We start from the raw sequence: 26999 nt of genomic DNA on the forward strand, positions 1-26999 counted from the left end.
TTAGTTATGATCCTTACGGGACCTATGTAAGGTGTCATCCCAGAACCCTGGGTCCTAGCAGTTGGAGACCTGAGCCAGACTTGGAGTCATTTGGGGCCAGTGGACACTGCCTGGAGCTTGGGCCGTGGGGTGGTACTGCCCTCTAGTGGTGTCTAGTGGTAGTTCAAATTCCTCCCCTACTGTCAGCCCCCAGGGATCAGAGCCACACACCAGGTTGTAGAGTTCATAAAATCTCTTCCGAGCCAGCGGGCTGCAGCCAGAGCTGCTAACAAGTCCAGAGGCATTGCTTTGGGTTCAAGTGCCCCCAAGAATTTTGCTCAGTCACAGCTTCCAGAGCCTCCCACCACATTGCCAGGAGCTGCCAGAGCCCAGGCACCCTCCCTTCCCCAGTCCCAGGGCCTGACCCTGATATTTAGGGCAAGGTGCTGGGGACATAGACAAATGTAAAGGTGCACAGAAGCCTAAATGGAGAGTCACATCTCGGTCTCAGCCAACAGACTGTCCCCTAGTCCTGATGTCATCAGCACCATCTGAGAGCTGGGATCTGTGGAAGGGCAGAGGGGTGTTCAGACCACCATGCATTCCTCCACTGGGGACCACAAATAGGTGAGTAGTGACCTAGGTTTCCCACACCCACTCTCCCTGGTCCCAGGCCTCTTCAGACCTGGTTCTGAACAACCCTTGGGGCTCTTACCACTTGGGCACATCCAGGAACTGCTGCCCCTCTTCTGGGCAGTAGGCTCCCGCCCTCTCTCTCTTTCCTGGGTGTCACCAGCCCCTCCTGCCACCTCCTCCTCCTCCTCCCCCTCAGAGAGGAGGTCACAGATTTGCTGCTGCAGCTCCGGGCTAATGCTGTTCTCAGCCAACACCAGACTCCGCAAAGCTGTGGGGTAATTTTCTACCATGTCCAGCAGGGTCTGTGGTGGGGAAGAGTATGGAAAAGGATGAACACAGTTAAGGCAGCTCCTCAGACTCCAACCTGCCACCCCTTCGGTAGGTCCACAGACACGCTGGCTAACCTCAAACCCTGGCCCTTCCCCAAACATGAAGACTTCTCACCTGAGCTGACTGGTTGGTGAGCCCTGTGCCCTCCAAGTCTAGGACCTCTAAGGTGCGGCTGGAGGCCACAGCTACAGCCAGCATCCCTGCCACGTGATCACCTGGGGAGACAGCACACACTCATCTGCAGTCTAGGAAACGCTGGCAATTGGTAGGTAGCCAGGTGGGGAGCATTGTGACTGCCAACTGAATGGATGAAGCAAGCCAGGCCCAGGATGCCTTTTTTTTTTTTTTTTTTTTTTTGTATCCACTGAAAGTTTATCCCAATTAGTCATTTAAAAACCAAGTAACACAGACCTGGTGGGTAGGGGTTGGGGACTGCACCTCCCTCCTACTCACCATGGACAGCAGTGGGAAAGAGGAAGGGAACAGGAGAGGTGGCTAAAGTGAGACAGCAGCAGTGGTAATGGGGCCAGCTATGTCACAGAGCAAGCTCCCTCCTCTCCCAGGCCCTGGCTGGAGCCCCTATGGCTTGGGGTTGGGGGTGGGTGGAACCCTCCAGGCCCTCCCCTATCCCTCTTCAGGGGCTCAACCTGTTTCTTCCCATAGGAGACTGAGGCACACAGGGAGGATGAAATGGGAGAGGAGGACGCAGGGCAGGATGCTTTGATCTACCTGTTGGTAATCTGGTCCTCCACACAGGTGGCTCCTCTACTTCTTCCCAGGACCTCCCTTTCTCTTTCCTCCTCCAGTGTGGGGGTTACCATAGCAACTGATGGTCCCAGGTTCTTGGATGGGGATGAAGGGAGGTGAGAATGAAAAGGGGCTTTCTTGAGCCTCACCCAGGGGGTTGTAGTCCAGATTGAGGACGCGGACCTGGGAGCTGTGGGCCACGGCAATGGCGAGGCGGCTCCAGCCCTTAGGAGTGATGCCAGGGTTGGCACTCAGGGTCAGCTCCTTCAGGCCTGGGCAGCATCATAGCAAGAAGCCAGGATGGAGAAGGTCAGGCCTTTCTCAAGCCCCTCCCCCACCCAGAGATCTCTGGGGTGTCCCTAGTGACTGGGAGCCACCCCACCCCCACCATGGAGCTCCAGGGCCATTAGAGACCCATGCCTTTCCTGCCTGCTGAAGCCTGGATTCCTGAGCCTCCATCCTGCTCAGCCCCCAACCCTTCTCCCTCCTGAGGGGATTTGAAGAACATTCTCACCTATGAGGTTAGAGCCCTCAGTTCCAGGCCAGGCCCACTGCCCTCTGCACTTAGCTTTTCATCAAGGCCACAGCAGCGCATACCCTCAGCAGGACCCTGCTCACCAGACTTGGCCCCATCTGGGGGAAGGAGGCCACAGATGAGGTTGATTGCTTCATCACCCAGCATGCAGTCCCCCAGGTCCAGAGCCACGAGGGCAGGGTGGAGGGCCAGGGCTGGATTCAGCAAGGCCAGGCCTGCATCTGTCAGGGGGCTCCCGTGCAGGCTGCAGGGTGGGACCAGAGAGCAGAGGTTACTGCAGTCATCAGCCCTATCTGTAGGGGGAATGGGCGCCCTCCCTTACATGAGCCCTAGAGGTGTGGAGGACATTCAGTCACAGCACTGGGGAGAAGCTTTGGGAAGAAAGAAAATTCTAGATTTTAAAGAATGCAGGTTGAATGGAAATTTGGTTTCTTTCCTGGGCAGGGACTGGGATCCAGATCAGAACACAGAGAAGGGGTCTGTGGGTGCCGTGTTGAAGATTCTTCACTGGACAGAATGCAGGATCAGGGACTTAGTCCCAGAGAAGTCAGTGCGGGTGATTAGGTTGGGAGGTACAAGGCCCTGCCAGGAAGGGGTGAGTATCCCATCTCATTTGGGGTGGGGCTGGAGTTCCGAATCTGGAAATGAGGCTTGAGCTTGGAGGTTGTAGAGGCAGGGGCAGAGGAATGAGGTGTGCTAATAAGGGATGAGAAGGTACGTTGGTGCAAAGACAGGTACAAGAGGGTGTGGGGAGGAACAGGAGGTGGCAGGGGGAGTGCAAGGAGGGGTGCAGTGCCCGGGACCCCTTGCGAGGGAGCTCACTCACAAGAGGGACTGGATGGAGCGGTTGGTCCGCAGCGCCTCCGCCAGCTGCTTGATGCGGCTGGGACTGGACACGACGCCCAGGTTAAGGTTGAGCTGTGCCAGGGACGTGGCGCCGGCCAGAGCCCGGCAGATGCGGCCGAAGTCGCGGTCGCAGAGACGGCAGCCGCGCAGTGAGAGCAGGCGCACGGCGTTGTCGCGCAGGCCGCGGCAGATGTCCCGCACCTCGGCGCCTGACAGGGGCTCCCCCGAAATCTGGATGGAGCTGGGCAACATCGTACCCACGGCTGGGCCTTCGGGGCCGGGGCCGGGGCCCGGGCCGCGGCCGAGGTTGGCGGGGCCGCGGGCGAGGTCGGGGCCGGGGTCGGGGCCCGGGCTGGGGTCGCGGACGCAGCGGGGGAAGAGGGGGAGGCAGAGGCGCAGGCGGCGGTGGCGGCGGGGGCGGCGGCGGTAGCGGCGGCGGAGAGGAGCGCCGGGGCCCGGGCCGGAGCTGGCTGGAATTGCAGAGGCGCCGAGGTCGCCGGCCGGGCGGAGACCGCAAGGCGCTGGGGCTGGGGCGGACCGTGCAGTCCGTGTCGGGGCAGCGGGCCGGGGCGCGCGATCCGGGGCTGGGAGGGCGCTGCTCCGCGCCGGTCCTCGTTCCTCACGGTTGCGGCGGCGGCTCAGTGGCCTCGGCTTAGGACGCGTGGGACGGGTCTCCTCTCGGAGGCCGCATCCGCTCCCTCCCTTCCTCCAGCCCGGCTCCCTCAACCGCCCCGCGGGTAGAGTCCGAGGCGGGTAAGCGGGCGGGAGGCCGGCAGGCGAGCAGCGGGCGACGGGCGGTAGCTCCGGCTCAGGCTGCTGCGACAGAGCGGGCGGCGGGTTCCCATGGCAACGGCCGCGTCACCGCCGTTCGCCCCGCCCCCTGCCGGTCCTGGGCCATGCGGGCCCACGAGGTTTGCGCACACCTGGTGTTCAGGAGCGGTGAGGACGCTCTTCCCCTGGGTATGGGGCCAGACAACAGGTGGAAAGTAGGTAGCCGGATAGAAGCCTGGGGCAGGCAGAGGGTGGGGAGGGGAAAATAGAGGCAACTCTCGTGGAGATGGCGTTTGAGACTATTACGGAGTTCTTTTGCCCATTTTCTGCTCATTCCCCGTTCCTAAGGGCCAGCGCCTCGGTCCCTTCTCCCGTATCCCAGGCACGTCCCCCTCGCGTCCGGTTTGTAGGTTCCTAGGGCCCTTTAACCGGCGCCCCGCCCCCGCCTTCCCACCCCAGCGACGAGAGGCGCTGCGTGCACCGGGATTCCAGCCGCGAGGACTTCCCCGCGTGCCCCTCGCCAAGATGGCGGCCTCGCAGCTGCTGCCGAGGGCCCATGGCCCGGTGGAGGCGGCCGGAGCTGCCAGGCTCAGCGGAACCCTAAAGGGTCCTTGGGGCAGGTGAGCCGGTAGTAGATGAAAGGTGCTGGCGCCTTTCCTTTTCCAGGCGCTTAGGGCACTGCTGATGCTCTGATGTTCTCAGCACCATTGAGACTGGGGTAGTCAAAATAAAGCGGGTGCCAGGATGAGCGACCTGGAGTGGTTGTGGGGCCGTGGAAAGTGGGCTGGAGCTTTCAGCTAGGGCAGACTGGACAATGCAAGCAGTGCCCTTAAAACTGTCCACTGGCAATAGCATAGGGGCCTCACATCACAAAGGGTCACATAGGACAAAGGGCACGTCTGTCTTAGTCCCTTTATTAGAAGGGCAAGATGCTGACCTAGATTTACTAGGAAAAATGAATGTAGGGAAAATGAATAATGTAAATGGAGAGATGGGAGGTTAGTTTCTTTTCCCTGTATTAACCACCTGAATTAACAAGTGGAATAGATTAAATGGGTAGTGGGTGTGGATGGTGCTGTTTGGGGTGGTTATTGATTTTAAGAGTAAACAGCACTCTTAAAGAGGGAGAACTGAGGAAACCAAAGAAAGCTTTGTTCCTCTGGCCCCAGTATAACCAGGGCAAATGTGAGTTCCCACACCAAAGTTATCCCTACACGTTGGCCCAGGTACGTAAGGGCCTTGTAATGACATGATATGTCTGGAAGTTTTTGACCGATTCTCATTGCTTCACTGGCATCCCGAGTGAGGCTGAGCCCAGACTTAACTTTTGAGTGCACTGTTCCATCACTTATGGTTCTTGTGTTTGAGGCCTCCCTGCTGCTGTATGGTCTGGTGTCCCCTGTCCCCTGGGCAGGTTCCATATTCAGTCTGCTTTCAATGTAGTCTGTCCCACTTTAATTCTGCTTGGATAGGGGTATAATGGAGGGAGCATGTGACATAACCACCACTGACAGGACAGGAAAATGTATAGGAAGTAGGGTGGCAGGGAGGACCATTGGAACGGTGGCTGCAGTTCCAGACGTCAATCAATATTTTAATTACCAAGTCTATATTTAGCAAGACAATGTGGGAGAGATAAAGAGGAATGAAGGGGTAGGTGGTGAGAGAGCCTCAGAGGAGCTGACCCACTTTATTCACTGGCTGCAGAGCCCTGCAGTCCTGGTCAGGAGTTTCTGGCCTTGTGCCCTTCAGAAGCCCAACAGGCATCAAGGCTTAAGGAGCTGCAGCTCTGGGGCAGCTGCAGACCTCATCAAAGAGACACATATAATCAGTACTGTCCTTTAATCTTCCTCCGCTTTGCAGCTGGGGGAAAAGGGTCAGCCAAGGATCTCAGGTGGGGTCAGTGTGACTGCAGGGTCACCACAACAGCCTTGGCTGTGGCATTGAGCACGATGGCAGGAAGCCTGGCAGCAGGGAGCGCAGCAGGGATGTCTCTGGGGACCCTCTGCATGGGCGGGATGTTGGGGCCCTCCAGAGTGTCCAGGATCCCTGAAAGAAGGAGGACGGAAGGTGAGCAAAGGTTGGAGGGGTCCTGCTCTAGGCAGCTGTCCTCCCCCTCCCCCAGGCCCTCCTGTCACTTACCTTCTACTACCTTGTGGTAGGCAAAATGCAGATAGAGCAGGAAGAGCATGTGCAGGGTAGCCAGGGTGCCACAGAGGAGCAACCGCTGTGTGGGGCCCACAGTCCGTGACACCAACACTGCCACCTAGGGCCACAGGACTACAACTCAGAGGGCCTAGCTCCCAGTGAGTGGTGTGGAGAAGCCACTCTCACCCAGAGCACAACCATCTTTGGGCTCTTCTCTCCCACTCAAAGCCCTTTGTGGGGTTGGGCCCAAGCTGTGGGATGTTTTCCCACCCCCCTGGGAGGACAGCCCATCCCTGGAAACCTCCTGGCCAGCTTACCATGCGCAGGGTGGACAACCCACCCACCAGTAGCCAGAAGAGGTAGAAGAGAGCATGGAGGTGGATGTTATAGGTGATGAACAGGACAATGCAGTGTCCAAAGAGGCCATAGCCCTAGGAAGGAGGACGGTGGAGAGAAAAACCACTCAGGCTGAGCTGGCCGCTGGACCCTCATGGGGACCTGAAGAGACAAATGGTCCACAGGCCAGCTCACCCCAATTCTAGGCCCTGGGGCCCTAGGGGAGATACAAACCAAAGTGATCCTTACTCTTTTAGGATCACTGTCGCCCACCACCGTGCTCCTTACCAGCAGTGCCAGCATCTGGAGCATGGTGATCTGGGCGTTGCACAGGTAGGCAAGGAAGTAAATGAAGGACGAGACACCCAGCCAGTAGCCGAAGCAGGTGCCAATGGCTGTGCCCATCAGGGTGCCCTCCCGCTGTGGGGTGAAGGCTCTAATTAGTCCTAGGAGGCCTCTGGTCTCAGCCTCACCAGGGCCTTCCTCAGGGGCTGCTTCTACTTCACGCCACCATCATCTCCTTGAGCCTCTTTCAACTCATTTCAGCCTCCCCCCAAAGTCCTCTGTCCTGCTTACAATGATGGTGTCGGATGTCTTCATCCCGTGGAGAAGGATGGCCACCAGCGTGAAGACAAGCATGAGAGGTCCGTAGAGCTCACCTGCGATTTTCTGTCAATATACCAACTCATTCAGGCTGGAGGGTACATGGCTCTTCTGTGTACGCCTTCCCAGGCTTTGCCTGGCGGCCCCACCCTCTACCCTGGTGCCTCCCCTGGGTCTCCCAGACATGCTGCCCCATTCACCTGGGGGAAGTTGACCATCTTGATAGGGATCATGGACTCCAGGAGCCTGGGAGAGGAGAGATGAGAGCAGAGGCAGCACTAGACTATGAGATTCTGGAAAGCCTGAATCTTATTCTAACTGAAGCGAACATGCTGTATGGTAAAGGGAGAAAAGGGTAGTAAAGACAGACTAAGGAAAGAGGAAATCACTTTCTTGCTCTGAAAATGCTTCCACAACATTTTCCAAAGCACAACCCTCTGATGCTGTGCTGACTGATGCAGCAACAACATGGAGAATCCAGAAAGCCCCGCTGGGCCCTGGGAGAGGGCCTGGCCACTTACCTACATGACCTGTTCTAGTGCTGGGAATAAAAAGATAAAACAGCATGCTTTTGAGGAACCAGGAATAAGAGAGCACAGCACTGCCGAGGTGTTACCTGTCAGAGGAAAGTGTAGAGCCCTAGCAGAGCACTAGGAAAGGACAAACCGGGAGTGGGGAGCAAAGGAAGTGACGCTTGAGCTAGGCTTTGAGGGACAGTAAGAAGTTTGCCAGACGGAGAAGAGGAGGGAGGCAATGCGTTATTGCCATGTCCTGTTCCATGACAGGGGTGCAGCGTGGCTGGTACAGGTGCACTGAGGAGGGCTGCTGGGGTCGTGAAGAGGGGAGTCTAAGGGCTTGGTGTTCGGCTAGTTTGGGTGAAGGGGTGGGTGTTAGGAGGGCAGCTTCTGTCAGGAGGCGGGTCCTCACCTGCTTCGCACTTGGGCAGGCTCCACATCAAAGTAAGGTCTCAGGATGTCGATGTTGGCGTACAAGCTGAAAGCTCTGGAGGCTTGTCTCTTCCCTGCCTGCCACATCTACAGCAAGGAAGGTGGGGTGGGGTGGGATTGTTTTGTGAGACTCTTGGCTCTCGGCCCTGTTGCTTATTTTTTTTGTTGGATTTCTACACGGTTCTAACTGGACAACCTAGGATGAACTACACCAATTCCAGAACCAGGGGAGCTACTCTTGCTTACCTGGTCAGCCACTTGCCGGCTCAGCTGTCCCTTAAAGCCCTTCATGCCCAGGAACTCCCCATCCTCTTCTTCAGCAGCAGCTGCATCAACATCTACTTCTTCCTCGCGCAGGCGCTGATGCAGCTCGCCCATATCCTCGAAGCTGGAGCCTGAGGTATCGTCCATGTTCTCCATGTCAATCACAGCTGAGCCCCCACCCTGTGAAGACAATGGCTCCAGGAGTGCGGGACCTTTTTCCTCCATCCGTTAAGGCCTTTTCTGTTCACCACAGAGTTTGGGGCTTTGTTCTTCCACTGCTGGGGATATGGCCTGGAATTATCATAAATTACACCACTCTCTTACCCTCGTTTGCTCTCAGAACCCTTGGTCGTTTGACTCTCTTTTCTAGTCAGGGAAACTTAACTCCTTGTCTGCCATACATGTCTCTACCTTCCCTATCAGAGTCCCAAAGGGCTGCGAAAGTGCCCATTTCCTTGGTGTTTTCCAACTCCAAAACAGGAGTATGCACAAACAGTATGGTTTTCGGCCAGTAAACCCCGCCCCTCCGCCAAACTGACCCCGATCGACCTTCTAACTTGTGCAGAAAGCAAGAGCAATTGGGCCCAGAGACCTGAGGTCCCCTGGAGAGTACCAGTCTGGACCTTTCAGGTCAGCACTAGTCCCACTGCCTTTTTTGTGCGCGAAGACCCAAAGGAGGGGAAAATGTTGCAAATGGAGCAGACTGCCAGGCTCCGAGGGAGCCTGGAACACTTCAGGACGGCTGCCGGCCCTGGGCCTGCTGGCAGCCGGAGCCGTGGGGCCATTACCTGGATGTTTTCTTCGAACCCTCCCCACTCCGAGCCAGCCCCGTTTCGGGCGCCGCCGGCTGGCGCCGCCGGAGTTGCCATGTTCCTCGAGGGCTACCGTCGCTGAAGCCCGAGCCAGTCTCCGCACGCGGAGGAGGAGTGGGAGAGACGTGGCCCTGAGGGAAGGACAGGGGTAGGGGCAAGAAAGAAAGGTGGGATCAGCCGGAATGCAAAAAGGAGAAACCCGGATGTTTGGCCAAAACTGACTTCCGGAAGCTGGGGACGTGGACAGAAGCGGGGCAGAGTCTCGCGATATTTAAGATTCCAGTGGGTGGTACGTTCCCACGGAGACGGAGAAGAGCGACTAGAACGCACGCGCCGGTTTGATACCCTGGTCGCGTGGAAGAGTTGAAGATGGCGGCGGCTCAGGCTGTGGAGGAAATGCGGAGCCGCGTGGTTCTAGGGGAGTTCGGGGTTCGCAATGTAAGCCGTATGGCCTTGAGCTCGGGAGGACAAATGAGAGCGGAACAAGGATGAGTTGGGGCTGGAGTGGGGACGGGCTTGGCCTCGCTGCCTCTTCGCAGACTCGTCTCTCTGCTCTAGGTTCATACCACCGACTTTCCTGGTAACTATTCGGGCTACGATGATGCCTGGGACCAGGACCGCTTCGAGAAGGTAGGTGAAGGTGGAGGTGTCCGGAGAGGATATGAGGATTGGACCTTGTGATCTCAGCAGTCCTCATAAGCTGTTCCTGGGGTTCGCTTGGTATATTGAGCAATTTTCTAGGCGTTTGCTGTGTTACCGAAATGCAGACCCGGCTGCTCGTCGCTCAAAAGCCCGTAGAAGCAAGTGTTGGTGGAAAGGATGGTTTGCTTTATTCCGGAGGCGGGCAAGGGGATGGGGGCGGACTCCTGTCCGAAGGGCTCCCCCGACCCCGTCCATCAGTGGGCAAGAGCTTTTAAAGGGGAGTCATAGTGTACAGGCCGAGGGAGGGGACAACATGCAGAACAGCACAGTCAACTCTGACAGTCATCCTTAAGTTAGTCATGCGGTGGTCTGATCTGCATCATCTTTTTTTCAGAACAGTTAATCTTCAGTTCCAGCGTTGGTTTGTTCCCATTTCTTTGAGGCCCATTCTTGGAATTGTGGCAGCTTATTTCATGGCTACAGTCTGGTCGTTATGTAGTTCACTTCTTTCACGTGCTGGGGGTTTCCGTATTTACAAATCAGCTTAAATGATATGGCTCAGAATATTATCTATAGCCCTTGAGGAGGAACTACAGGTCCTTGACTTCGTTTAATAACTTAACTATTATTAGTTTTGTTTGACTATTTCCCTTTGTTTATTTTATTTCTTTGATTAAACTTATTCTTTGAAGTTTTTCTACAGACCAGGGGCAGACAGAAGACATTGGGTTGGGTGGGGAGGGGAGGGATCTGTCCTGGGAAGGCCCCATAGAGTCCTGCTCCGTTTCAGGTGTAACAGTTTATGCCCTGTTCTGCGAACAAGACGCTCAGTCTTGTTGAAGAGTGCGTGTAAACAAATGATTCCAGTTAACGTGGTAAAGGTGGTTGATAACAGTACGGATGACTGGGGTGGGGTGGGGTGGGGTATCCTGCACAGGCACTTAATCCAGAATGAGGAGGGAGCGCAGGTATGGAAGCGTTCCTGAAGGAGATGAAAACAAAATTTAGCAGCAGCTGAGAACGGTGGAAGCTGGAGTGTCTGAGCAGTTCCTTGTTGCTAGAATATAAAATGGGTCAGCACGAGTGGGAGGCAAGATTAAAGTGTATTTTAGTACTGTAGTATGTGATAGGGAGCTTCTGAAGGGTTCTTAAGCAAATGTGATCAGATCTGCAAGCTTAACAGTTGGGAGAGAATGAATTTGAGGACCATCATATGGGGCACAGAGTTTTGTGACAGAACTGCATAGGGGAGTGAAGCTGAAGGCAGAAACTAAGATTATGATCACAGGAATAGAGCACAGGGGAGATAGAAGGTAAGTTTGGTGGTTGCTTGGACGTGGGCTGTGAGAGGGGAGTATAAAATTACCTAGCTTGTGGAAGTGTTTTGACAGATGGTGGTGTCGTTTACTGATGAGAAATGGATTTGGGGAAGGTGAATGGTGATGCCTTCAGTTTCCTGTCAGTGGAGAAGTCCAGCAGGCGAGTAGAATATATGTTTGAGTTGAGATCAAAAGTGAGATATAGTTTTGGGAGTTGTCAGTACAGTTGCTAAAACCATGAATGGGGTTGAGGTTGCCCTGAAGCGAGACAAAAACTTAGGAAATAGTAACATTTGTACAGTAGGTGGAAGATAGTGAATTTAGGTTTCATCAGACCAGAAGGAAGAGAACCAAAGGACTGGTGCTCAGAAATCAAGGCAGTAGATTTTGAAAATGGGATTCTCTCAACGCCAGATGCGAGAGAGGTGTCTAGTAAGGTAAGGACTGAGTAGTGAGTGTCATCTGGACTTGACAATATGTAAGCCTGTTCTTTAGTAGAATAGCCTCTGTGGATGGTCTGGCTGGAAGCCATATTGAAGAGGGTTTTAAATGAGTGGAAAATAAAAACAGGGAGACTTTCCCAGAAGCTAATAAAAGATTAGGGGAGAAAGGAATATCTAACGAGAGACATACGGGGAAAGGGAGGTTCTTGAGGGGAATGTCTGGGGGGAGTTACTGACTATACAGAGAACAGGCTTCATTTAGTGTTTTTCCTGTCCCTTTAGAATTTCCGCGTGGATGTGGTACACATGGATGAAAACTCACTGGAGTTTGACATGGTGGGAATTGACGCAGCCATTGCCAATGCTTTCCGACGCATTCTGTTAGCTGAGGTATTGGTGGGCATTGGTGGGTGTTGTGTGGGGAAACCATGCGAGCACCTCACTGGTAGAATTGTAGAATTTTTCCTGTAGTTTTGCTGAGCATTCCTCCTGCTCATTCTTTGTAAACTTTTCATTAAGTGTTCTTTTAGGAAGAGGTCTCTATCTCCCTAGCCTGGAGGTGGGGAGAAGATGGGGCTTCTATAGGGTTTTGTAGGTGAGTCATTGTTTTCTCGGGCAGGTGCCCACCATGGCTGTGGAGAAGGTCCTGGTGTACAACAACACATCCCTTGTCCAGGACGAGATCCTCGCTCACCGCTTGGGGCTCATCCCCATCCATGCTGACCCCCGCCTTTTTGAATATCGGAACCAAGGTGAGGGTTTGAGAAAATGAGATTTGGGGGAGAGCAGCTCTCTTCTCTTCTGGATTCAGGCTGCTAGTGTTGGAATCCTTGACTGACTGCTTTATGACTGTGGGCAGTCTTTTGGTTTATCAGTGCCATTATCTGTGAGAATATGTACCTTCCTCTTACCAGGTTTTCAAGAGAATTAGAGAAATGTAAGGTACTTAGCACAGTACCTGGCACTCAGATGCCCCCTAGCTCTTTAACAGCCCCACCTCCCCTTTTCGTGCAGGAGATGAAGAAGGCACAGAGATAGATACTCTGCAGTTTCGACTGCAAGTGAGGTGCACTTGGAACCCCCATGCAGCTAAAGATTCCTCTGACCCCAATGAGCTCTACGTCAACCACAAAGGTGAGTGAGTAGTGGTTGGGTGAGGAAGAGGGCCACCCTGTTTGTAGGGGCTAGTTTTAGGGACTCAGGCCTGATGTGCTTCTCCCTGCAGTGTACACCAGGCACATGGCATGGGTACCCTTGGGGAACCAGGCTGACGTCTTCCCAGAGGGCGCCATCCGACCTGTGCATGATGACATCCTCATTGCTCAGCTGCGGCCTGGCCAGGAGATTGACCTGCTCATGCACTGTGTCAAGGGCATTGGTGAGAACCTTTGAGTACACTGGGCTGGGATGTCCCTGACAGACAAAAAGCCAGTGGGCCTTTGTTGTCACTGGCTTCAGGAATGTGAAGAAGGGTGTCCCTATGGGCTCTGATTTCTCTTCCCTCCAGGCAAAGATCATGCCAAGTTTTCACCTGTGGCAACAGCCAGTTACAGGCTCCTGCCAGACATCACCCTGCTTGAGCCCGTGGAAGGGGATGCAGCTGATGAGCTGAGCAGGTGCTTCTCACCTGGTGTTATTGAGGTGCAAGAAATCCAAGGTATGGGATTTGGGATGCCATTTAGAGCAGGACCTAAACAGGTATGTGTCTTTCAAAGGTAGCAGAGAAAGCTCTAGGTTCATGTATTTATAACGTAAGATTGCTTCCATTAGGTAAAAAGGTGGCCAGAGTCGCCAACCCCCGACTAGACACCTTCAGCAGGGAAGTCTTCCGCAATGAGAAGCTGAAGAAGGTTGTACGGCTTGCTCGTGTTCGGAACCATTATATCTGTGAGTTTCAAGTTGGGGGTAAGGGGGCTGGTGTCCTTTGGTGCTGCAGCTTCCTTGCAGAGTTCACACATGGAATCTAACTTATCAGGGGCTTTGCTAGGCCCTGCCTGGGCTAATGTGTCTCTTTGGTCCCCAGTCTCTGTTGAGTCTACAGGGGTGTTGCCACCAGACGTGCTGGTGAGTGAAGCCATCAAAGTACTGATGGGGAAGTGCCGGCGGTTCTTGGATGAACTGGATGCAGTTCAGATGGATTGAGGCTTGCACTGGGATTGGATGTTCCTGAGGCGAGCTAAAGATTTTGGGTTCTGCCTTGCCCCTGTAGAGAGCCCAGTGAGACTATGGGTCCTGAGTTTTCTGCGGACAATTCCAGCTTTATTTTCAGTCAATACATTTTGTTAAATGTGCCACAAAATGTGACTTTTATGCCTTTGTAAGGCCTTAATGTAAATAAATGCACGTCCAAATAAAAATCTTTTCGTTGGAGACCACTTCTTCAGTTTGTCCAAAAATATGGGGCCTCACCTCAGAACAGATCTAGCATTATTTAGCAGTTAGGAACACTGGGCTCAGATGTCACTGCAACTCAGAGTCAAGTCCCTTGGAAGCCCCATGAGAAATGCCAAACGGAGGTGGTTTCTGGGGGTACAGCCAGCCTGTGTGCTGCTTAACCTATTTCCTGGGTACCAGAGGAAGTTCCTGATAGAAAAAGGGTGGTCCATGGCAGTCAAGTCACACTGCTGTCAAGAGCCACACAAGGAAGAACAGCAGTCCCTCTGGGTCAGGTCCAGTGGCCACCAACGATGACCCGAGAGTGTGGGGCTGCCTGATCTATGTGTCAGCAGTAGACATCTTTTGTAGCTGGCATGCTTTTTCAGAGGGCTTGACAGAGCTGGTCCATCAGTCAGTTTCTCCTGTCCAGTCCCTGGAGTATGTCACTGGCTTGAAAAAGGCAGATGGGACCCTTTCTGTTACGAAATTGAGACTTTTGTTTTTTTTTTTACTGACATGCAGATGTGCTTTAGAGTTAACATTTCTACAAAAAAGTTTCTATAAACAATAGAAAACTTCTAGCATGAAGTCACAGAATGTTAAAAATATTACAACACAATAAATACAACTATACCCTCCACAGCCCCACCGCAGAGAAGAGTAGACAGCTAACCAGTTTGGAGGGAAACATGCTGAGATGGCCTTCACAGTTGACAAGAAACCCAGAGCACCACCCAGGAGGAGGGCCTGGAACAAGGCTGTGCAGTAGAAAGAGCTACTCGGGACTCCAGGTTGTTTCCCCAGCTTCGCCTCTTCTACCTTCCCTGCATGGGCCACACCAGCTGAGAGCTGTAGCTTCAGTCCAGACTGCTCCGTCAGTCCTCACTGACACCCTGGTCAGTGGACTGGAGTGATGCCAGGCCTCTATGCAGGGCACATGGATGGACACAGTGTGGTTTCTGTGTAGATGCAGTCTGTACATGGCCGGCAATGACCTCAAGGCCAGGGTCCCATGACCACGTCCCCTCTGCTTTCAAGGCCATCCGGTGATGTCTAGAACAGGCTGGAGACTCACAATACAGGTTGTGATGGGAAGGCATGTTTTTTCTTTTGGAAATGGCCTAGGAAGGAAGTGACCAGGGACCTAAAAGACTGAGATTTTTCAAGGCACCTGGACTCAGCTAGTCTTAGGGGAGACCAGTGGCTTTGCTAGCTGCTTGTCACAGATGTAGCCTAGCTGGTCTGGATTACCCTTAGATGCCAGTGGCATCAGGTGACATGAGATAGGGTACTGTGGCTCTCATGCCTGAGTGGACCCGGAGGCTGGAGAAACCACACTGAGGGGTCGTTTATGGCAAGAAAATGTGTGAGCTCTAGGGGCTGTTAGAGCGCACTATAGGCCCTGGCTATAGGCCTATAGTACCTGGTTCCCGAAGGTACTAACACTTGATAACTGTGCCCAGAGCTTAGCAGTAGCCTGTACCATCAAGTGACCAGATTCTTGCTCAGAACAAAGTGGGAACTGGCCAAATTCAGTTCAGCACTCAGCACCTGACCCAGACATGCCCCTTGGGGATGGGGAAGGTTCCCTGCCAGCCCAGGAGCAGCGCGGCTCAGTGGGACTGTCAGTGGTCCAGAAGCCCTGGTGCACGTAATTCGGGGCTGAGCCCTCACTCCAAGCCCGGCCGGTCACAGCACTGGACATAGCACCCCTAGTTACCTCTGCACAGGTGTCTGGCTACCTGGGGGCAGGAGGGCATGGGGAGCAGGGCTGCTCTGCTCTAGCTTTTCTCTCTTGGAAAAGCCAAAACTCCAGGTAGAATGGGAGATACCTGGAAAATTTGGACAGAATGGTATAAGCCCTAACTCCCTTCCATGATACTTTAGTATGATGACTTCTAGCCTGGTACAGGGCCCACTCTCTCCAGCTCCAGACCTGGATCTCTCTCCAGGCTGACGATGGTGGAAAGCAAGGTGGCAGTGGAGAGAGGCCTAGAGATTAGCTACAAAGGGGAAGAAGAGATGACAGTAGGTCGAGGAAGGATGCCCAAAAACTTGGTTCAGGGTTCAAAGATGGTGGCCAGGCCGCCCTCCTCATTGTCCAGCACCTCCGTCTCCAGCATTGGCTTTGTTTTTTTGAAAAGTGAGGGAAGATTCTTAATGTGAACTTCTTTTCGGAACTGCTCACCCAGGGGTTTCTGTGGAAAACAAATGAGAAAGAACTAATGCTGGGTCCTGAGTAGTGGGGTGGTTCTCACTGTAATGGTAATGACCACAGCTGGTTCCTGGTTTGCCTGTACACGTGGTCTAAAAAGACTGTAGAGGCGGATGGGAGCACTAAGGAAGGTGTGTGACCTACCCCAATGCAACCAGCAATGAGGCGTTTGAATTGGTCCTTCCGGCGCTTGTCCGCCACTTTCTGCAGAGAAGGGTTCAAAAGCTTGCAGTCAAACTGGTCCAGGGAGTCCTTCTGAATTTCAGGGATCTGCTCCATCACAGCTCTTATCTCCAGGTACCTGGGACGCTGAGAAGTAGGGATAAACCCGCTCAGTCGTATAGGTTTGGGCCCTGCCACTTTCCCCATTCTCTGCCACACCCATTTCTCAGAGGCAGCGCCTTAGTATAAGGCCCGAGTGACTGGGAGCAGGCAGTGAGGGGTGCAGCCACAGCCGTCCTGCCCCCACGCCTCCCCCACTCACCAGCGCCTCGTAGATCTGGAAGGCCAGGTGGACCAGGGAGGCCATGCAGCCGTCGTGCTGCCCGTGCGTCTGTAAGCCCTTCAGCACGCTGGTGAAAAGCCACGTGACAGCATCTGCGAGCAGCGTCCCTGACAGCACCTGGGGAGACAGCTGTGCTCAGGGCCAAAGTGGGGCTCTCAAGGCCCCAGCACCCTAATCCTTCCAACTGATTCGCTCAGTCCTCCTGACCCAAACGTTTCATAAGGGGCAAGGAGAAAGGGTGAGTAAACCGTACTTGTTTGAGGAGAGGCCAGCAGAGCTGTGTGGTCGTCCTCTGGCAGGACAGAGTATCCTTCCAGGCCAGGGAATTGAAGGCTGTAATTAATAGCGCTGTACATACATCCTAACAGAAAAGGGTGAAGGATTACAATGGGAAAAGCAGCATAACAGGCTCTGTATTTTATGCACCAGGAGCTAGAGTTTTAATAGGTAAACAGGAAAGCTAACCAATGTAGAAGAGAAAACCTACGTGCCGGGAGGAGACAGAGCTCAGCCTGGGGGAGGCTGAGCACCAGGGATCGGCATGGGTGAGCCTGGGTGTTTTTCTGAGAGGTTCTGCCTTGGCCTTGAGCCTTTCCTACTGTTTTCTGGGGGATTTAGGTACCAGGAACTTTAACTTATAAAAGGACTATTACCAAAAAACAAAGCCTCCTGGTGGCACCAGAAAGTAAGAAAGTGGAAACGGGCTCCCCAGCTGGGCAGGGAGAAAATCTCACCTCATGCTTCATCAGGCATTTCCCCAGGTCTGTGAGCTCTGCCATGGCTGAGGGGGTGACCTCTGTGGCCATCATCTCTTCATCTGTAAGCAAAGAGCAGAACGTTAAGCTCCATCCTTTCAGAACAGACTGTCCTGTCCTGACAGAAGGCCGCAGAGTAAAGGAATGGTGAGTGTCCTGGGCTGACTGGAGGTAGAGTGGTACCTCATGAGATGGTGGAGAAGCCACGGCAGGGCTAGAGAGACATCTAGCTGTACATTTGCAAAACAGAGGACTTTCTGGATAGTTACTTTAAAAGCTGCAGCAAATGCTGAGGATCTTTTGTTGTTGAATAAATATTTAAGCACACACTGCAGCGGTGCTGATTTAGTTACTGGGGATGTAACAGGAAAAAGACAAAGTCCCTTTTCCCTGTTGGGAGTTAAATTCTAGTGAGGGTGACAAGTAATAAATGAATATATAAATAAAACAATGTCAGGTAGCACTCAGGCTGTGAAGAATGAATGCACAAGAAGAATCTAGAGTGGCCTGCGCTGCTACTTTTGATAAGCTGTTCATGGATGGCCTCTCAGAGGTGACCTCTGAGCAGAGACCTGAATAAAAATCAAGGAGCAGGCCACGTATGCAGTTGGGAAAACGTCGTCCAGACAGAGGAAACACCCTATGCAGATGCTCTGAGGTGGGGCTGGGCTGGAGGAACAGAGCAGGGGAGCCAGCACAGATGAAAGCCATGTAGACATCTCCACGCCTTAGCCAGACTGCTAGAAACAGTTTCTGTAGGAGCTGACCTGGTTACAGAAGTAACAATTTTGGGAGTTTAACGGCCCAGTTCTAAGAGGTGCAGCAGGCTCACTCACCATCTCCATCTGCAGCAGGGGCAGCACCGTGGTCAGCACTTTTCTTTGAAACACAGCACACAGCTGAAGCGAGAAAGCACGGTTACTGGGCTAATTAGCACTAGAGCTCAGGCCAGTGGATCCCAAACTGTCTCGGGGCAGGTGGGGAGCGGGGAGGGTAGGATACTTTCCAGGCACAAAATCAGCTTCACCAATAGAAACAGAGGCATTTGACCAGACTCTGTTCTGGTCCCTCTTCAAGTTCAATTAATTGGAGGGAAATTACAGAATTATCTGAGAGTAAATGACCAGCAGAGGATGCTTGATATGTAATTTTCTACTTTGGATCTCAAGTGAACCAACCAAAGCATAAAGAAATATAACCACCTTCATGTCTAAGAATTAACTTTCCCTATTTTGACAAAGCTAGGAAGTTATTCCTACTATTAATCCAAATTCCTCCTGCTCTTTTAGGTGATTTCTTCATATTCCGGCCTTAGTCTGTACAGCTGTAACTCAGTTCACAATTCATAAAATGTTCTCAGGCTGACTTAAGGACTACCTAGTTTCCGTCTGTTAACTGTTTCTTATCAATCTGTCAGTGTTACTGCAAACATGTTGGGTGAGTGACCACTTTTTTTTCCCTCAGAAAAAGGCTTCTCTTCTACCCCTGGTTCTCCCACATGCCACTTACTGATTAGGTCCATGACTTCTCGGGTTAACATCCTCACCAGTTGTTCTTCCAGCATCTCTTGAGACTCTGGGTTTTCTTCTGTTGTCTCATCTTCTCCACTGCAGAACACCAGGGGCCAAGTTGCATGAGCGTGCAAAAGCAGCAGTGACCCTCACCAGACCCGTGGTGCCCACCGCCTTCTGGTCTACATTCCACTCAAAGTCAGAAATGGGCAGCAATGATCCACTGAGAAGCATTATTACTTGTAACTGTATTTAGTTGGCTTGAGGTACTGGATCACAATCCAAAGTAGGTGAGAATGTTTCAGCATTCTCCTAAGGAGCCGCAGGTGCCTTCTGAAGGCTTGAGTTGAGTCTGCCTAATGGTCACAGACAAGCCATCTTCCACCTGAGCACGACTGTAACCCACTGCTGTTCCAGCTTGGGATGGCAGAACCCTCCTCTGCCCTGTCCACCATCTCCCACCCAGACCTGGCTGCTGGCTCATCCACCCAGGAGGGGAGAGACTCCCTTACCATAGCAGGCTCCTCTGGTTGATGACTTGCCATTTTTGGGAAAGCCTCTGGGAAAACAAAGAGGAATTAAGTGCTACAACTAGGGAGAGGGTTGGAACAAATATCTAAGGGCCACTTCATGATTAGAATTAGCCAAGGATGAGTCCAGGAAACCATGACAGAGCCTTGGGAGACACCATAAGGTTAAAAAACCAGATACAGTTTCTGTAGCCTCTCCCACACCCACGATGAGGGCAGCATGTCCAACACTTCTTTGCTTGGAAAGGATCAGTAACACTTTAGAATTCCTGGGTTTCTCCACCCAGGAGAACATCTGTTCTCCACCCGGCTGGTCCCCCTGCTTAATTCCAGAGTCAGGGAAACAGACCCAGGAAAGGCGCTCCCCTGGTCACCTCCTCAGTTAACAGCAGGTTAAGAGCAGAATCTGAGTCTGCAGGTGCTCTGTAGGCAGCTGAACCGGTTTGGTTCTCAGGAAGCCATGCAGCCAGCCCGGCAGGGAGGAGACAACACTTCAGGAGCCCTTGACTTGTGAGACTCAAGAGGGGCCACCCACTCTAAAAGTCCTCTTTGCTACCCTCTCCTGACGGCTCTCTTACCATGTGGAGGTAGGTGAAAAGAGGTCCAAGGATGGGAGACACCAGGGCTTCATAGTGCTCCGGGGGGCAGAAGAGCACCAGAGGCTTCACAAAGACCCATGCCGCAGCACGTTAAGAAGCTGTAGCACACGAGCACCCCACCCCCCGGCTGGGCCCCTGGGCAGTCAGCCACCAGACAGGCCAGCAACACCCTGTGTCGACAGGCAAAAATCCAGCTTTTCCCAAAAATCCTAAGCTGTATGGGTACTCAGTCACTTGTAGTTTTAGTTTAACTGTCCTTTCTGCCAGCTACAAATTATGGGCACTGGGTTGCCTCAAAGTAAGAGGGAAAAAGTAGGAGACACCCTTGTCGTAAACCCTCCTCCAAGCTTCTCCTTAGAGTGTAACTTCAGGGAAGAAGGATACTCCCCAAACAAAAGTCTGAGAATGCGGTATGAGAGCGTCTGACAAAGCGCAGGAAAGGGATAAAAGCTTCATCTTTCATCCTGCCAAGAAACGGGATGGTAAAGATTTACCCCTAAGGAGAAAGAGCTCGCAAGCCCCCGGGGCTGCTCTCATGCTTCTGCTATTTATGTCAATCTTCTTGTCCTGTGAGTGTGGTTACTCCACACCGAGAGGACTTTGGAAAGGATATGAAGCATGGGTCTGAGCCGGTAGTCAGGAATGTTGTTCAGGTTGACGAAGGCAGAGCTGAGGAGCTGCGTGGCCAGGTGCTCCACGGTGTAGAAGTCCTGCTGCATGGAAGGGCCTGCCTTCCCCAGGATATGGAAACTGGAAGGGAAAAATCACACGCAGTGACAAATCCATTATCTCTTATCACCAGCCTTGACTGCCCCAGGAATTTCTGGTCTATAAGAAGACTTCTCCGCCTGAAGAGCAATTCTGTTTACTCAAGCTTAATCCGTATGCTTCAAAGATAATTAGTCTATGAAGAGTGAAAATAGCCCCCCTACACACACACACACTTTTAAGGAAACTTGATAGCAAATTCAACATCTTTTAAAAGACAAGCTGGTACCAAAGATCAATAGTAGCCTTTCACTGCTTCATAACTAACACGGATTTACAATGGAGAATCTTTTGTTAGGTGGCTGATTAGAGCACTGAGTTAGTGAGGCCAATGCCCTGGGGCTGTCTGTGTACAGAAGGGCTGGTTACCTCCCCATCCCACATCCAGAAGACAAAATCTGGCTGGCCACCAACCAGTGTCCCATGAAAACTAGGCTATGAGTAGTGAGGGGTCTGAGAAAATGCACCTCCATCACTATCTTCTACTTTGGTCTCATTTTATGCACTGGAAACAGGCTGAGGGTTGAAGTATCAAGTCATGGCCAGGACTGAGTCAAGTGGGACAATTATAACAAAGCAAATGTAGGAAAGCAGCCTGTTCATTTTGATTTGACTAATTAGAATCATTAGTTCCTGTCAAATTCTTTCTTCTTATCACCTGTACACTAGAATTCTAGATCAGAAGTCCACCCTATGGCCATCCCTATACAGTGCATGTCTAGAAGGAGAATACGGAGCGGGAGCACTGAATCCTTACCAGTTTTCATAGAGGGTGCAGAAGAAACGCTGCATTCTTTCCAAGACCGTTTTGTAGACAGGAGAGTCATTCAGTTCCAAGAGAGGTTGAGGTAATCCTACAAAGACAGGTCAGGAACCTGCTGCCAAGGGTCTCAAACTGCCAACACCCACCAGCAGGCAGATGTGGTTTTGGGGGCAGGGATTGGGAGGGAGGGCTATAAATGCAAAGCAGCTGACCAAGTCTTCTACCAACTGGAGGTGCTAAGAGCCTCCCTAAAGGTGATTGTTACTATGTCTTCACAGCTACTTAAGTGTCCAGGACTTCAGACTACAGCTGAGTACTCCAACTTTTGCCTGGGTTTCTCCAGATGGAACTTGAACCGAAACACACAATGACAGCCCCAAATAATCGCTCCATAACGCTCTAGGGATGCTTGCCTTCCTTTTTATGTCATAGAACGTCTTTTCCAAGCAAAATTTTATGCAAAAGCCCAAGATGTATAGCAGGTCAAAATGAAAACCACTTACCTCAGTATAACAATTGCCTTAAAAGACCTATACTTCTGGTCAGAGGCAGTTCTGCTTCAAGCTTGCTCATGGCTGAAGCTGCCAGAGGGAACTGCTTGTGCATTCTAATATGTTTTCGTTGGTCATTTTTACTAGTATCTGCAACATGGAACTTAAGTGTAGTGGTGCCAAGGAAGTGTCCCAGGAACATTTAGGCCAAGACAGACATGAGCTCTGGAAGGGCAAACTAACACCCTTCCTTTTATTAACATCATAGCTGGGGCACGCTCACTAGACTGCTTCATCGTAGTCAGGCCCAGGCGGGAGTTATAGGCGGGGTGAAGAAACCCTGTTGGTGCTGGGTAGTGAGCTGGCATGAAGTGTCAGAGACACAAGGTCAGACAACTCTGGGCGTCTCTAGCTCTAACCTCTAACCAACTGCCTTGCTGTGTGTGTTCTAGCACACAACTCACCCTCTCTGTTCCCTGGACACATCAAGCTCTTTGCTGTGTGCCCAGGGGTCCTGTACCCGCCATTCTGTCTGCTCAGCACCTCCTTTTGCCCCCAGCCTGGTGAGCCCCTGCTCATCCTCCAAGTCTCCACTGGGAGGCAATCTTCTGACTCCTCTCCAAGACTGGGTCAGGTTTCTCAATAAACACTCTCACAGTCACTTTCCTTCACAGCACATGTCAGTTATGATTGTGTAGTATTTGCTAACAGGAAAAACGAGTTAAAGCAGCAGTCTGATCAGGGTAAAAATTGGGAAACCTGGCTTAGAGACTATTCCTTTAAAAAAACATTGATAATATATATATAACATTTTACTGACTAAAGCTATTTAAGCTTAATTGTCTTAATACTTTCCTGCCCCCCTACCATATACAAAAGGCAGGAGAGTATGCTCATAACTTTTAGGTTAAAGACTTATGGTTTGTTTATAATCTAAAGGCTCTAACACACACCACCAGCTGGCAGCTAAAGTGGAGGAGGGGTTACCATGGAGGGTGGCGTGTGTGAGCTTCGGGAGACCTCTGTGGGCTAAGACGATGAAGTAAACGCACCTGTTCTTAGAGCCTGCAGGACTCCAAGTATGCATTCCTGAACAAACAGGAGTTCAAGGTAGTGCCAGGTGAAGGTGACACAAGGCATACTGAAGCTGCATTAGGGGTAAGGCGAACTTAAGGGAAAAAATGGTTACATTTCTTACCTAAAATAGCAGATTTTTCCGCTTCAAGCATATCCAGAGCCCTTGTGAAAGGTTCTGCCATTTTGGCTAGCATTTCTGGTGCATATAAAGTATTGTGAGTTCTGAAAGAAACAAGAGTGCTACGTGACCTTTTCCCAGTCTGCTGCAGAAGGAAGGAATGGGTCAGTGATACCGCACTTCCACACGGACATCTCCCTGTCAACACTATTCTTGGCAGGAGAATTTAAATGTCTCCCTGGAAAAGGGGATAGACTTGACGCTAGTAGATTTATCCCTAGCACATACAACACCTAACAGCAATCAACCACAAGGAGTGAATCCTCAGAGAGCTGGACAACATCACAGTCTAAAGCTAGAAAGCAAAATTTTTCCAAACTGGAAACAATGCCTGGGCACTCTGTTTTCTGACTGGTAGCAATAGAGGATGCAATGTCAGAGGCAGTGTGGCTTCACAGGCAGGAACACACAGCAGGCAGGAATATGCCCCCATTTTTAGGATATGAGTGTGGATGGACCCTGCAATAGCCCCTAGAGGCACATCTGCAATCCCCAATATGTGCACCTGCTCCTCACCAGAATGACTGACTGAGCATTTACTGGCTCTGTATGACTACGGACCTGATCTACCCGCCTTCCACAGGGGTCCTCCTGCCCACAGCAATGGCACCAGTGAGCAACCTATAGCCAGAGAGCGCAACTACCTATTTTTCTTTTAAAAGTTAATTGTAAGCCATTTCAAACATAGAAAATTACAGAATATAACAGACCAGCAAGGTTAAATATTTAGATGCACACTGAAGAGATCAATTTAGAACACGCTCATTAAACAAAACCCAAAAACAAAACACCTCAATAATGTTTGTTAAATGTAACCACGTACACTCGTTAATACACTAGTTTAAACTGCCTTTTTGTGACTGGCTTATTTCACTTAGCATACAGTCATGGTTCACCCACGTAGCATAATGCAGAAACTCCTTCCTTTCAATGGCCGAATGATACTCCGTTGTATAGCCCACATTTCACTTATCCATTGACAAACACTCTTGGTTGCTTCCACATTTTAGCTATTATGAATAACGCTGCTATGAACTTGGTACATAAATATCTCCTCAAGACCCACTGTCAGTTCTTTTGAGTATATACCTAGAGCTGGAATTGCTCCTTAATGTGATAATTCTATCTTTAATTTTTTGAGGAACTGCCAAACTGTTTTCCACAGTGTCTGTACCATTTTACATTCCCACCAATGGTGTACAAGAGTTCCAATTTTTCCACACCATCCTCAACACTTATTTTACGATTTTTCGATAGCTGCCATCCTAATGGGGGTGAGGTGGTTTCTTTCCTGCCGTTTTTGATTTGCATCTCCCTAATGACTCGTGATGTTCAGCATGTTTCCCTGTGCTTACTGGCCATTTGGAGAACTGTCTATTCAAGCCCTTTGCCCATTTTTGAATTGGACGTTTTTTTGTTGTTGAGTTTTGGAAGTTTCTATATATCCTGAATATTAATTCTTGTCAGATATATGATTTGCAAATATTTTCCCCATTCTGTGGGTTGCCTTTTTTACTCTATGGAGAGTACCTTTTGATGCACAAAATTTAAAAAATTTCCACAAAATTCAGTTTGCCTATTTTTTCTTTTGTTACCTATGCCTTTGGTGTCATCTAGAAATCACTGCCAAATCCAATGTTGTGAAGCTTTTGTTCTGTGATTTCTTCTAAGAGTTAATGTTTTTGGTCTTACATCGAAATCCTTGACCCATTGTGAGTTAATTTTTGTATACGATGTTAGGTAAAGGTCCATCTTCATTCTATTGCATGTGAGTATCTAGTCTTCCCATTTGTTGAAAAGACTGTCCTTTCCCCATTGAATGATCTTGGCACCCTGCTCAGAAGTCTTATGACCATATATATGAAGGTATATTTCTAGACTGTCTACTCTATTCCACTGATCTATATGCCTGTCTTTGTATCAACATCACATTGTTTTAGTTACTGTCGCTTTGCAGTAAGTTTTGAAATCAGAAAGTGGGAGTCCTCCAGTTTGTTTTTTAAAATTGTTTTGAGTATTCAGGTTCCCCTGAGATTCCACAGAATCTGCAGAACACTTTGGGTAGTAGTGACATTTTAATAATATTAAGTCTTCCAATCTGTGAATATGGGCTGTGTTCCATTTATTTAATTTGTCTTTAATTTCTTTAAGCCACGTTTTGTAGTTTTTATTGTGTAAGTCTCTCACCTCCTTGGATTACTTAATTCCTAAGCATTTAATTCTTTTTTAATGCTACTTTAAATTAAACTGTTTTTATAATTTCCTTTTCAGATTACTAATTTTTTGTGTATAGAAATGCAACTGATTTGTGTGTGTGTGATTTATATTCTGCTACTTTGCTGAATTCATGTATTAATTCTAAGAGCTTATTTGTGGAGTCTTCAGGGTTTTTCTACATATAAGATCATACCAGCTGCAAATATAATTTTACCTCCTTTCTAATTTGGATGCCTTTTATTTCTTTTTCTTCCCTAACTGCTCTGGCTAGAACTTCCAGTATTATGTTGAACATTAGTAGTGAAAGCAGGCATCCTTGCCTTGTTCCTGATCTTAGGGGAAAAACTGTCACCACTGACTATAAAGGTTTTTAGGGGTGAGGTAATTAGGTTTGCTTGTTTGTTTGTTTATTTTAATGGAGGTACTGGGGATTGAACCCAGGACCTAGTGCATGGTAAGCACACACTCTACCCTCCTCCCTTGCTGTGATTTTTAAAACACACAGCTTATATTACATTGAGGTAGTTGCCTTCTATTCCTATTTTGTTGAGTGTTTTTATCATGAAATGGTGTTGAAGTCTGTCAAATGCTGTCAGATGGTTATGTATTTTCCCCCTTCCTTTTGTTGATGTGATGTACTACAATGATCAATTTTTGTATGTTGCACCATCCTTGCATTCCAGGAATAAATCCCACTTGGTTATGGTGTATAATTCTTTTAATACATTGCTGAATTGCTAGTGTTGTTGAGGAATTTTGCATCAATGTTCAAATAGGACGTTGGTCTGTAGTTTTCTTGTAGTGTCATTGTGTGGCTTTGAATCAGGGTTACGGTGGCCTCATAGAATGAGTTAGGAAGTGTTCCCTCCCCTTCAATTTTTTGGGAAAATTTTGAGAAAGATTAGCATAAACAGGGAGGCCTACAAGCCCTAGTAATTTCCAGTTCCTGAAATATCACCTTGCAAACAAGAGCTCTGTGCTTCCACATTAAGAGGAACTAGTTATTGCTTGGCAAAGAAAAAGACAATCAGATAATAAAAGTTTTAAGTTCTGTACGATCTGTACCCATCTGAAATATTCTTAGTATCACCGACTAAGAGTGTAACTGCTATGCTAAACAAGACTTCACATGTACAGATTTCAGTACAACATACAGAAGATGTATGGAAACAGTGTAACAAATTTCAAGTGAACAGAAAAGCTATCATCACTCTACACATAATGATGACAATGAACCTTTTAGAACCAGAGAATCTGCTCCCCACATCCATCCTCCATTTAACCCATTAAGAATCCTGTCTAGTAGCAATCAAAGGAATGGCACATAAGCTACTTAAAACTTTCTAGCCAGCCAAACTTAAAAAGTGAGAAGTAAGTTAAATTAATTATATTTTATTTAACCCAATACATCAAAAAAATCATTTCAACATGTTAGCAACATAAAAACTGATGAGGTATTTTTCAATTCTTTTTTTGTATATTTTACTCTTACAGCTTCAGCTTATCTCAACTCAGACTAGCCATATTTCAAGTGCTCAATAGCAACCACATGTGGTTAGTGGCAACCATACTAGGCAGTGTAGCTTTAATACTTCCTTTGATTATCACTTTCATAAGGAGTTAAAATAGGAGTTTTATAAACACAGGAGTTGTATA

At 50.2% G+C, this 26999-nt stretch overlaps 4 protein-coding genes across 9 annotated transcripts in view; 1 reads left to right on the forward strand and 3 right to left on the reverse strand.

Moving 5' to 3' along the window:
• Positions 1 to 213: 213 nt before the first annotated feature.
• Positions 214 to 3898, reverse strand: LRRC73 (leucine rich repeat containing 73). Of its 2 annotated transcripts, XM_010973798.3 has the most exons (6): positions 3054 to 3896; positions 2311 to 2471; positions 1842 to 1964; positions 1060 to 1160; positions 695 to 917; positions 214 to 544 (listed from the first exon to the last, which is right to left on the reverse strand). In XM_010973798.3, the coding sequence occupies exons 1-6, from the start codon at positions 3323 to 3325 to the stop codon at positions 474 to 476; spliced, it is 951 nt and encodes a 316-aa protein (XP_010972100.1). In that variant the 5' UTR covers positions 3326 to 3896; the 3' UTR covers positions 214 to 473. The 2 variants fall into 2 exon arrangements, with proteins under 2 accessions (XP_010972100.1, XP_045365287.1); XM_045509331.2 differs by lacking the exon at positions 1842 to 1964 and having other exon boundaries at positions 3054 to 3898.
• Positions 3899 to 5669: 1771 nt separating this feature from the next.
• YIPF3 (Yip1 domain family member 3) lies at positions 5670 to 9158 on the reverse strand. Of its 2 annotated transcripts, XM_010973803.3 has the most exons (9): positions 8931 to 9158; positions 8125 to 8322; positions 7859 to 7965; positions 7132 to 7177; positions 6905 to 6997; positions 6617 to 6748; positions 6310 to 6423; positions 5987 to 6110; positions 5670 to 5893 (listed from the first exon to the last, which is right to left on the reverse strand). In XM_010973803.3, the coding sequence occupies exons 1-9, from the start codon at positions 9009 to 9011 to the stop codon at positions 5745 to 5747; spliced, it is 1044 nt and encodes a 347-aa protein (XP_010972105.1). In that variant the 5' UTR covers positions 9012 to 9158; the 3' UTR covers positions 5670 to 5744. The 2 variants fall into 2 exon arrangements, with proteins under 2 accessions (XP_010972105.1, XP_074204905.1); XM_074348804.1 differs by lacking the exon at positions 6617 to 6748.
• A 20-nt stretch (positions 9159 to 9178) lies between these two features.
• On the forward strand, positions 9179 to 13728 carry POLR1C (RNA polymerase I and III subunit C). 3 transcript variants are annotated; one of them, XM_045509333.2, is made up of 10 exons: positions 9342 to 9392; positions 9513 to 9584; positions 10988 to 11075; positions 11641 to 11748; positions 11978 to 12110; positions 12373 to 12492; positions 12584 to 12736; positions 12866 to 13015; positions 13129 to 13245; positions 13382 to 13728. In XM_045509333.2, exons 4-10 carry the CDS (start codon positions 11665 to 11667, stop codon positions 13498 to 13500), a joined length of 876 nt encoding a protein of 291 aa, XP_045365289.1. In that variant the 5' UTR covers positions 9342 to 9392; positions 9513 to 9584; positions 10988 to 11075; positions 11641 to 11664; the 3' UTR covers positions 13501 to 13728. The 3 variants fall into 3 exon arrangements, with proteins under 3 accessions (XP_010972103.1, XP_045365289.1, XP_010972104.1); XM_010973801.3 differs by lacking the exon at positions 10988 to 11075 and having other exon boundaries at positions 9179 to 9392; XM_010973802.3 differs by lacking the exons at positions 9342 to 9392; positions 9513 to 9584 and having other exon boundaries at positions 10515 to 11075.
• Positions 13592 to 26999, reverse strand: part of XPO5 (exportin 5) — a 40686-nt gene continuing 27278 nt past the window's right edge. For both annotated transcript variants that reach the window (XM_010973800.3, XM_045509332.2), the window contains 12 exons: positions 23070 to 23170; positions 21375 to 21471; positions 20463 to 20599; positions 19829 to 19926; positions 19233 to 19279; positions 18719 to 18816; positions 18046 to 18108; positions 17189 to 17271; positions 16708 to 16815; positions 16434 to 16571; positions 16094 to 16258; positions 13592 to 15932 (listed from right to left, as the gene is read on the reverse strand). In XM_010973800.3, the coding sequence (XP_010972102.2) occupies positions 15795 to 15932; positions 16094 to 16258; positions 16434 to 16571; positions 16708 to 16815; positions 17189 to 17271; positions 18046 to 18108; positions 18719 to 18816; positions 19233 to 19279; positions 19829 to 19926; positions 20463 to 20599; positions 21375 to 21471; positions 23070 to 23170 (1273 nt within the window). In that variant the 3' untranslated portion in view covers positions 13592 to 15794. The remainder of the gene's footprint in view (positions 15933 to 16093; positions 16259 to 16433; positions 16572 to 16707; positions 16816 to 17188; positions 17272 to 18045; positions 18109 to 18718; positions 18817 to 19232; positions 19280 to 19828; positions 19927 to 20462; positions 20600 to 21374; positions 21472 to 23069; positions 23171 to 26999) is intronic.

The sequence above is a fragment of the Camelus bactrianus genome, chromosome 20 (assembly GCF_048773025.1).
Source record: "Camelus bactrianus isolate YW-2024 breed Bactrian camel chromosome 20, ASM4877302v1, whole genome shotgun sequence".
Taxonomy (NCBI): domain Eukaryota; kingdom Metazoa; phylum Chordata; class Mammalia; order Artiodactyla; family Camelidae; genus Camelus; species Camelus bactrianus.

Coding starts and splice junctions, on each gene's coding strand:
- LRRC73 (XM_010973798.3), bottom strand. CDS start 3,325: ATGTTGCCCAGCTCCATCCAGATTTCGGGGGAGCCCCTGTCAGGCGCC. Junction 2,472..3,053: donor CGCTCCATCCAGTCCCTCTT/GTGAGTGAGCTC, acceptor CCCACCCTGCAG/CCTGCACGGGAGCCCCCTGA. Junction 1,965..2,310: donor CCCAGATGGGGCCAAGTCTG/GTGAGCAGGGTC, acceptor GATGCTGCCCAG/GCCTGAAGGAGCTGACCCTG.
- YIPF3 (XM_010973803.3), bottom strand. CDS start 9,011: ATGGCAACTCCGGCGGCGCCAGCCGGCGGCGCCCGAAACGGGGCTGGC. Junction 7,966..8,124: donor GCCGGCAAGTGGCTGACCAG/GTAAGCAAGAGT, acceptor TCCTTGCTGTAG/ATGTGGCAGGCAGGGAAGAG. Junction 5,894..5,986: donor CTACCACAAGGTAGTAGAAG/GTAAGTGACAGG, acceptor TCCTTCTTTCAG/GGATCCTGGACACTCTGGAG.
- POLR1C (XM_010973801.3), top strand. CDS start 9,324: ATGGCGGCGGCTCAGGCTGTGGAGGAAATGCGGAGCCGCGTGGTTCTA. Junction 9,585..11,640: donor ACCAGGACCGCTTCGAGAAG/GTAGGTGAAGGT, acceptor CTGTCCCTTTAG/AATTTCCGCGTGGATGTGGT. Junction 11,749..11,977: donor GACGCATTCTGTTAGCTGAG/GTATTGGTGGGC, acceptor TTTCTCGGGCAG/GTGCCCACCATGGCTGTGGA.